Source organism: Hemiscyllium ocellatum, chromosome 8, assembly GCF_020745735.1.
Source record: "Hemiscyllium ocellatum isolate sHemOce1 chromosome 8, sHemOce1.pat.X.cur, whole genome shotgun sequence".
Classification (NCBI taxonomy): Eukaryota; Metazoa; Chordata; class Chondrichthyes; order Orectolobiformes; family Hemiscylliidae; genus Hemiscyllium; species Hemiscyllium ocellatum.
Genome location: NC_083408.1, coordinates 85,682,793 through 85,693,136, shown reverse-complemented (window position 1 = coordinate 85,693,136; position 10,344 = coordinate 85,682,793). Strand labels below are relative to the sequence as shown.

Sequence of the window (10,344 nt, the reverse complement as noted above, 5' to 3'; positions counted from 1 at the left end):
TGCAGTGTATTTTGAGTGCGCTTTTCAAAATTGATACAATCAAGCTTCCAAGTTCTGGAATGATTATATCATTTATTCAAGCTGATGAATGTTTCTCTAACTGTCATTAAAAAAAAGCATTTTACGAAGCGGCTTTACATATATACTGGTACACGCAAATTTAGTCAAGGTAAATGTAAACAGGAAAATGGTAAAACTATAGTTTTGCTTATTTCTGAAAAAAAAACCCATAAAATGTCACATACTGAAAAGATGCTACAGCCAAATTATGCAAAGATTTATTTATGCAACACAGTGGTATTTGTATTTAAATCAGCAGTTACAAAACATGGTTATTTATTTTTCAGGAAGCAATCAAAAATATTTCATCATCTCTACAGAGATGTCTTTCACATAATATGTAACAGATGGATGGGTTACAACAGGATGCTCTACAATATCAAATTCTTCTAGCATTACTCAAAAGTGACAGAATTCCAAGTTACAAAACATTACAAGCCACATTTGTAAACCCATAATTAACGTACAGGTCATATTCCATTTGATGTAAAGAGAACACCAAGAAAGAATACAGCATATGTCGACTTCAATGTACAAAACCATGCACTCAGATAATCTTCACAAAGTAAAACCCTGTACATTTCATTTAAGAATATGATGTGATCTACATAATTTATATATACACAAAAACGTTTCACAGATTGTCCTTCATACTCCCATGATTGAATATACTACCCTGTAAAGGAAACAAACTACCATTTGTCATAAACTCATTTTTTTCTAATTACTGAATCAAGTGGAAGTCAATAAAATTAGGCCAGTAAGGAAGCTTTAAAAGAAACATTATGGACACTGAGCTGAAATCCTTCTCTTTTAAACTTTGTAAACTCAAGTCACTTAGCAGCAGTTTTCCAATTCATAGATTATGTTTGAAGTGCTTTACTGCAAAATTATATTACACTAAAGTATTTTACAGTGAAGGTCACACAAAAGCCAGTTGTGTGCAGACTCTCTCACTTACATCAAATAATTATCAGTGCTAAAATACTCAAACTTAAACTAAGCTAAAAGTAATTCAAAAATAACAATAGGTCTAACAGCTAAAAGTAGATAAATGAACTTACATTATTTTGAGTAATGTCTCAATAATTGTAATTGAGTGTAATTAAACTATACACATAGTCATGCCTAACTGAACAGGTCTATTGAAAAACAAACAGGATTGGTTTATTTCATATCATTACATGTATTTGCATTACTTCTGTAAACCATGATACATTATAAGCCTAAAAAAGGATTTTTCATCTATTTACACACTAGAAAATTAATTCTAACAAAAAACTTCCACTTGCACCAGTTCAATCTCACATTCACTCATTCTGCTTGCATATTTTCATTTTCTCCTACTATTGAAATATAGCAGCCATCATCACATTTCGATTAAAGGTAAAATACTTCCACACTATAGCTTAAAACTGATCATGCACCAAATACAGAGTTTCATGATGTTTATGCCAAGATATTGTTTATAATGTTCAGATGGAGGAAATGGTTAAAAAAGTTAAATTTGGGTTCAAATTAAAGTTAAGTGAAGGTTTCACTTATGCTGTATTGAACTATATTCTTCATTAAATTGAAGCACAATGCCTATTTTAAAATAATTAAAAATATCAAAGGTAAAATATTTAACTTCACCTTTAAATTTGGTGCTCCATTTGTGTGTATCACACTTTTTTTAAAAATGCGAATTGACTTTCTCCTCCTCAACTCAAGGGGTAGAAAAACGTTTCCTTCATTTAAAACAATTCTGCAATCAGTTGTTTCACTTATAAAATCACAGCATTATGAATACAAGCTTAAATCAGCCTAGAACTTCTCAGAAAGTGAATGAGCACTTTGTAGACAAAGATATATTGTGTAATTGTTTGCACCATTAACATCCGTTGCTGTCTGAGCAGATTCAGCATGGTAGTAATATCCAGAGTCTGGAATTAAAAAAAAGAAAATATCATTTACTATGTCATATATGGAGCTAGAGAACTTGGGGAAATGAACAGTGATGTCTTGAAAAGGTGGAGCTGGAGGTTTTAAAACACAAAAGGTAGATAAATCCCCAGGACCTGATTAGGTGTTTCCTAGAATTTTGTGGGAAGCTAGGGAAGAGATTGTTGGGTCCCTTGCTGAGATATTTGCATAATCGACAGCCACAGGTGAGGTAGTGGAAGACAAAGGTTGGCTAATGTGGTGCCATTATTTAAGAAAGGCTGTAAGGAAAATCCAGGGAATTGTAGATGGGTGAGCTTGGCATCAGTGCTAGGGAAGCTGTTGGAGGGGACTCTGAGGGACAGGATTCACATGCATTTGGAATGGCAAAGACTGAATTGGGACAGTCAACAAGGAAATCATATCGCATTAATGTGATTGAGCTGTTTGAAAAAGTGACAAAGATTGAAGGAGGCAGAACAGTAGTTGTCGTCTATGTGGTCTTCAGCAAGGTGCTCAACAAGGTTTACGTGGTAGATTGATTAGTAAGATTGGATTACATGGAATCCAGTGAAAGCTTTCCATTGGATACAAAATTGGCTCAAAAGTAGGAGACAGAAGGTGATGATAGAGAGTTGCTTTTCGGATTGGAGGCCTGTGTCCAGACATGTGCCATAAAGATTGGTGTTGGGTCCACTGCTTTTCGTAATTTACATGAATGATTTGGATGGGAATATACGAGGTATGGATAGTAAGTTTATAGATGACACCAAAATTGGTGGTGCAATGGACAGTGAAGAACAGTACCTCACAGTACAACGGGACCTTGGTCAGATAGGCCAATGGGCTGAGGAGTGGCAGATGGAATTTAATTTAGATAAATGTGAGATCATGCATTCTGGTAAGGCAAATCAGGCAGGACTTATACACTTAGTGATAAGGTCTTGGAGAGTGTTGCCGAACAAAGAAACCGAGGAGTGCAAGAGCATAATTCCTTGAAAGCAGAGTCGCAGGTAGACTGGGAGGTGAAGGTGGCATTTAGGAGTTGGGATGTCATATTGTGGCTGTACAGGACATTGGTTAGGCCACTTTTGGAATACTCCGTTCAATTCTGTGCTGTGCGCTGTAACTCTAACTCTATGACATACTGGGCGCATTGTGTAAGGTTTGAGCAGAAAACTAGCCCAAAACCTCTGTAAGGTCGCCTCTCGGCCTCCGACACTCCAGGGAAAATAACCCGAGCCTATTCAGTCTCTCCCTATAGGTCCAAAACCTTCAATCCCAACAACATACTTGTAAATCTTTTCTGCACCCGCTCAAGTTTAATAACATCTTTTCTATAGCAGGGAGACCAGAATTGAACAGAATATTCCAAAAGTGGTCTAACCAATGTCCTGTACAGCTACAATATGACATCCCAAATTCTATAATCCATACAATGACAAATAAGGCCAGTGTACCAAATGCCTTCTTCACTACCTGTCTACTTGTAACTCCAACCTGCACTCCTCGGTCTCAGCAACACTCCCCAGGACTGTACCATTAAGTGTATAAGCTCTACATTGAGGGAAAAAGAAGTTGTTTCTCATGTGAAATCATGCAAGCTCTTGAAGACAGAATCTGCACACTCCTCAGCGTTGCGGTGTTTTATTTTCAAATAGTCCTATGAAGTAACTTGGAACATTTTATCATGTTAAAGCTGAACAAAATAAGTGATTATTTTTGTGTTTAATGGGTGCATTTAAAATACAAATATAGGAGAAACATATTTAAAAAATGCAACCATAATGGGGAGATGGGAGGAGATTAATACCTACAGTATAAAAAGGTGAACTTGATGAGCAAAAATGAGAGCTAATAAGGGAACAGGCCATATTATACATAGACAACAGGGTGAGCAATGATCATGAATTAGTTCATTTAATATTCATTGAATGATATTGACTTAATCAACATAACAATTTAACCTGATGTACTGTTTCTAAAAAAAAAGATTTACAAACTCAGGTTATAAATTTAAATGATGTAAATTTTAGGGATGAGCCACAAACTGCAGGAAACTAGGCTGAACTGATGGGTAAACCTACAGATTAATAGCACATATGCAGTTAAGCAATAAGGTAGCAGAAAAGATCAAGCTAAAAGGCTTATTAAAACAAAAAAGGAAATTCAGAAAAGGAATTCAGCAAAAAGCAAGAGCTGTGAAGAAAATTCAGTGGGAGACAAGAAAAATACAAAAGAATGAACATTTTGAAAAAAGCTTCAAAGGTTATCAAGTTGAAAAATATTATTTTTCATAAATACATTAAGGGAAACAATTGTAGAGGGGAATTGTGGTCTTTGAACAGAAACAGACAAGACTTATGGGTGGTGAAGAAATAATGGCCCTGTTAAATGGGTATTTTGTATCTATGCTCACTTTGGAAAGAGACACATAATACTGGAAGTTACAGAGTGCAAATTAAGTCAAAAGGGGGAACTTCATAGATTCAATGAAATTGCTGTTGAGCTGGTCATCATTTTCTTCAATGCTCTGCAGAATCACAAACTGTGCCTTCAGATTTATAAATTGTAAATTACTTAAGTGATGGGAGACTGGGAGAAAGCAAATAAACACAACTGCTGGTTTATCAGTTGTGCAGAGGTTGCTTGAATTTATCAGAATCAGATGACATAGCAAGTTTAACAAATAGGATAATCTTACTGCATTGTGCTCCAGGCAGCCAATCATAATTTCTGATAAAATCACAACACCAGTCCTTCCTATACCAGCGCTGCAGTGTATAAGTAAAGGCATTTCCGGATTTTTACTGTCTGCTGTACTATTGGTATGACGACGCACTGACTCAATTTCATCCAAATATGCTGTAAAAGCAATGAGAAATTTAAAATGGGTCGTTATTAAAGAAACATTTTTTGCAATACAGCCAAAAGGCCTTAGCATAAACATTTTGTTTTAAACTTAAAAATGACAAGTGCTGCCAATCAGAATTCAATAAAACTCACATCGGAATCCTTTGATATCTTCTGGACAGCCATTTTCTGGCCAGTCTGTATACTGCAAGTGCCACACTGTTCTCTCTTGCCCATTCAACAGATGTTTAATTTTTAACCCGGTAGTTGCATAACAACCAGAGTCTGTTCGAAATCTTGTAGTAATTTTGAATCTTCCATACGTGACAGAGTTATTCCTGGAGCCTAATCGAGGCCAATACCGAAAACTTTTCTCTCTCCCTCCCTCCTGTAATGTTATTACAGCAAAGAGCTTGATCAACACTAAACATAATTTCTATAATTGGAATGCATACTCCAAGTAATTGTATTGTGAACAAAACTTTAGAAGTCACTTTACAGAATATAATTTTCTTAAACGCATGTAAGTACAAACTGGTGAATAAAAAGACGTATAATTATCCGAATATCTTTGAGAAGTTAAATGAGACTACCATGTAGTCTCTTTCCTCAATTGAAAAACAGTACCCCTCCATGTGGAGCAACATTGGGAGGAAGCACGGAGGGTGATAAGGGCACAAAATGTACTTTGGGCGGGGGATTTCAATGTCCACAACCAAGAGTTGCTCAGCAGCAGCATTTCTGATTGAGCTGGTCAGGTCCAATGGACATAGCTGCTAGATTGCATCTTCAGTAGGTAGTGAGAGAATCAACAAGAGGGAAAAACATATTTGACCTCATCCTCACTAATATGGCAGCTGCAAGTACATCTCTCTAGTAAAGTATCAGTAAGGGTGACCACCCAAGATAGCTCTTGTGGAAACAACCTTCCACCTTCACATTGAAAACATCCTCTATCATGCTGTGTGGTACTATCAGCAAACTAAAAAGGGACAGACTGCAAAGAGATATTAGCGAGTTTTGAAAAGAATTGTAGCTCTAGTTGAGGTTCTGGATGTAGGTTTGCTCGCTGAGCTGGAAGGTTCGGTTTCAGACGCTTTGTCACCATACTAGGTATCATCATTAGTAAGCCTCCGGATGAAGCACTGGTGATTTGGCCTGCTTTTTATTCATACGTTTAGGTTTCCTTAAGTTGGTGACGTTACTTCCTGTTCTTTTTCCTCAGGGATGGTAAATGGGATCCAAGTCAAATGTGTTTGTTGACAGAGTTCCGGTTGGAGTGCCATGCTTCTAGGAATTCTCGTGCCTGTCTTTGTTTGGCTTGCCCAAGGATGCATGCATTATCCAAGTCAGAGTGGTGACCTTCCTCATCCATATGTAAGGATACTAGTGAGAGTGGGTCACGTCTTTTTGTGTCTAGTTGATGTTCATGTATCCTGGTAGCTAGTTTTCTGCCTGTTTGTCCAACATAATGTTTGTTACAGTTCTTGCAAGGTATTTTGTAAATGACATTAGTTTTGCTTGTTGTCTGTGTAGGGTCTTTCAAGTTCATTAGCTACTGTTTTAGCATGTTGGTGGGTTTGTGGGCTACCACGATGCCAAGAGGTCTGGCAGTCATTTCAGAGATCTGCGATGTTGGGGAAAGTGACTAAGGTTTCTGGACATGTTTTGTCTGCTTGTTTGGGTTTGTTGCTGAGCAACTGGTGGACTGTGCTCATTGGTTACCCGTTCTTTCTGAATGCACTGTATAGGTGATTTTCCTCTGCTTTGCAAGTTCCTCTGTGCTGCAGTGTGTGGTGGCTCATGGAAATAATGCTCTAATGTAGCTTTGCTTGTGAATATTGGGATGATTACTTCTTAATTCAGTATTTGGTCCATATGGGTTCTTTTCCTGCAGACTCTGGTTTCAAGTTCCCCATTGGCTGTTCACTTTACTGCCACATCTAAGAATGGCAGTTTGTTGTTGTTTTCCTCCTCTTTAGTGAATTTAATGCCAGTAAAAGGTATTATTGATGGTCTTGAAGGTTTCCTCTAATTCGTTTTGTTTACTGATGAAAAGGGTGTCATTCACATAGCGGACCCAAAGTTTGGGTTGGATGGTTGGCAAACCTGTTTGTTCTAGTCTCTGCATTACTGCCTATGCTGAGAGCTCTGATATCAGAGATGCCATGGGTGTTTCGTTGGTTGGTCTGTAGATTTTGTTGTTGAAGGTTAAGTGAGTGGTAAGGCATAGGTAAGAAATTTTCCTTGCTGAAGTAGTTTGGGGTATTTTGTGCATGCGTCTTTGATTCTTCTAAGAGTGTAGTCAATCTTTCCTTGACCAGGTTAACGTTGATGGATACGAACAGAGCTGTTACGTCATAAGGAGACCATTATTTCATCCTCTTCTATCTTGGTGTCTTTGATTGCCTTCAGAAATTCTTGGGTTGGATGACACCCTTTTCATCACTAAACAAAACAAGTTAGAGGAAACCTTCAAGACCATCAATAATACCCTTACTGGCATAAAATTCACTAAAGAGGAGGAAAACAACAAACTGCCATTCCTAGATGTGGCAGTAAAACAAACAGCCAATGGGGAACTTGAAACCTGCGTCTGCAGGAAAAGAACACATACGGAACAAATACTGAATTACAGAAGTAATCATCGCAACATCCACAAACGAAGCTGCATCAGAACATTATTGCAATGAGCCACCACACACTGCAGCGCAGAGGAACTACGCAAAACAGAGGAAAATCACCTTTATAGCGTATTCAAAAAGAATGGGTAACCAATGAACACAGTCCACCAATTGCAACAAACCCAAACAAGCAGACAAAGCACGTCCAGAAACCCGAGCCACTCTCCCCTACATCACAGATCTTGGAAATGACTGCCAGACCTCTTGGCATCATGGTGGCCCACAAACCCACCAACACACTAAAACTAATGAACTATACCTGATGTTACCTAGTATGGGATAAAGAACTTGAAAGACCCGATACGGACAACAAGCAAAACTAATGTCATTTACAAAATACCTTGCAAGAACCGTAACAAACATTACATTGGACAAACAGGCAGAACACTAGCCAACAGGATACATGAACATCAACTAGCCACAAAAAGACATGACCCGCTCTTACTAGTATCCTTACATATGGATGAGGAAGGACACCACTTCGACTGGGACAAACATCAATCCTCGGACAAGCCAAACAGAGACACGCGCAAAAGGTCCTAGAAGCATGGCACTCCAACCGGAACTCGGTCAACAAACACATTGACTTGGATCCCATTTACCAAGCCCCCTGAGAAAAAAAAAAGGAAAATGACAGCACCACAGAAATCTACACCACCAATCCAAGGAAAACGAAACACAAAAAGCAGGCCATAATGCCAGTGTTTCATCCAGAGGCTCACCTGATGATGTTACCTAGTATGGTGACAAAATGTCTGAAACCGAACCTTTCAGGTCAGCAAGCAAACCTACATCCAGAACTTCAGAAGAGATGTAGCAACTCAAGATTTGGCATCCATGAGATAGTGGCTGCCATCAACAGTGGTAGTGTCATACTCCAAAACAACGTGCAACCTTGTGTCCCAGCATATTCCCCAAAGAACCATTCCGCGTTTAGAAATAGATTGCTGTCCCTTCACTGTCATTCCCTCCCTAACAGCATTGTGGGTCTACTGACAGCGTATGGACTGCAGTTTTTGTTTTAAAAAAGGAAGCTCACCACCTCCTTCTCGAGGGCAACTAGGGATGGACAATAAATACTAGCCTACCAGATATGCAGAAAAAATTTTAAAAACTCATTATCTCCACAACTTAGAGTTATTTTTGGGGCTGGATCTTCCCTTTAGAAGTAGGAAATAGGAATCAGGAATGCTTTTGTACCCTGAGATTGCCCACAGTGGTCAGTGACTCAGTGGAATTTCACAGATTCTCCTTTAGCATGGCAATGGAGATATGTTCCTAGTCTAATTAAGGATGGCGGACAGGTCTCAAAGTTACAGGGTAAAAGGCCTTCATGCTAGGAAGGTGCAACAGTCTGCAAGAGATAGTGTTTCAAATTGGAAGTTTCCTCTCACCAACCTTTCTAATTTGATAACCGAAAATTATACAATTAAGCCAGTACTATAGGCGATTATGGTTGAAACGACATATACACTAAGCTGCTCTCGCAGGCAGTGACCTCTACAGCTCTCCGAAGAGCTGCCACTAGCTACTCATTTCCAAGCATCCAAATGTACCAGCTAAAGCGAAACTGAAGGCCAAGGAAGTTTTGCTCTATCAGTTGTAAATAGGCTCTGAACAAACCTTGTCAGTTACACATTGCTCGCCCAAATCTGTCTCTGCGAAAGGTGGCGGTGGTGGTAAAAATAGCATGGGAAAAGAGCACATCAACTATCTTCAGCGTTTCATTCTGCTTCCTCCCCACCCAAGAACCTGGAAATCCAGGTCATTCCATCAGCAGTAATATACTATGTTCATGAGTATTGCAAGCATGCACAAGTACATTTTTAAAATTCCAGAGACCATATAGTCCAAGAATAATATTCAAGTTGATGAAGTGTGATTGAAATATGGGTTCTGGCATGATCAAGGAAAAAGGAAACCAAGCTTTCACTTAGAATGTTTAGCTCTATTTTGACATCTTATGATTCTTTATTACAAAAACTCAACAAATACATAGAAAATGTAGATAGTAAATCAACTTAAAGCAAATTAGGGAATACCTCTTCTATTGTAACCATGGCAATAATGGCAACCCCTTGCTCCCACACCATTTGCCAAAAATCAAGGCAAGTGGTCTGGAGCGGTCCTTGCGTGGCAATATAATTCCATTCCTTGCCTTCCACTATTATCTGTAACGAAAAGGAGGAAGGTATTGACAAACATGGCAAAGCGAACAAAAAGTTGTTTATTTCAAATATTGGCAAAGTACTTAAATTCAATGGAATTTTCAGGATTGCCATACTTGTAACTTTTCACAAACCAAAACAATTATTAAGCAAACCTAAATACCTTAATATGCGATGCATTTATGTAACCAGTATTGTTCTCTTTTGTTGGCACTAACTCCACTCTATTATCATCATAGGGAATAACATCAGCAAATCGATTTCTTTCTGCATTTTCAGGTAGTAATGCTATGGTACATTCTGCTGTTGGGTGTTTCTTTGGAACTTTTTCATATTCTGTAAACACCATTTTTTGTTCTAGACGCTGCTCCAAAATTTTGCACTAAAATACAAAGCACATTTACAAGAGCCATTTTATTTTAGATTGAACTTGCTGAAGCAGTCATGTAATAAACAGATTTCCAAAGTACACTTCACCATCGAAAACATCTGTTTCATTTTGGAAGCAATTTGCAGGAATTTTTGCCTTTGCTAATTTTCTTCTTTCTCTAACAGGATTACGAACAAAATACAGGAGTGAATGTAAACACAGTTGCAGCAACCAATGAAGAATTAAAATCTGTGGAGATCTCAAGCAAACTGTAATAATTATAATA

The 10,344-nt window shown here is 38.1% G+C and overlaps 1 protein-coding gene across 1 annotated transcript in view; it reads right to left on the bottom strand.

The window, feature by feature from the left end:
* Positions 1-295: 295 nt before the first annotated feature.
* Positions 296-10,344, bottom strand: part of ptpn21 (protein tyrosine phosphatase non-receptor type 21) — an 89,356-nt gene continuing 79,307 nt past the window's right edge. Inside the window, exons 15-19 of the mRNA XM_060829309.1 lie at positions 9,852-10,070; positions 9,563-9,691; positions 4,990-5,224; positions 4,688-4,848; positions 296-1,985 (exon numbers count right to left, since the gene is read on the bottom strand). Coding sequence (XP_060685292.1) covers positions 1,857-1,985; positions 4,688-4,848; positions 4,990-5,224; positions 9,563-9,691; positions 9,852-10,070 — 873 coding nt within the window. The 3' untranslated portion in view covers positions 296-1,856. The remainder of the gene's footprint in view (positions 1,986-4,687; positions 4,849-4,989; positions 5,225-9,562; positions 9,692-9,851; positions 10,071-10,344) is intronic.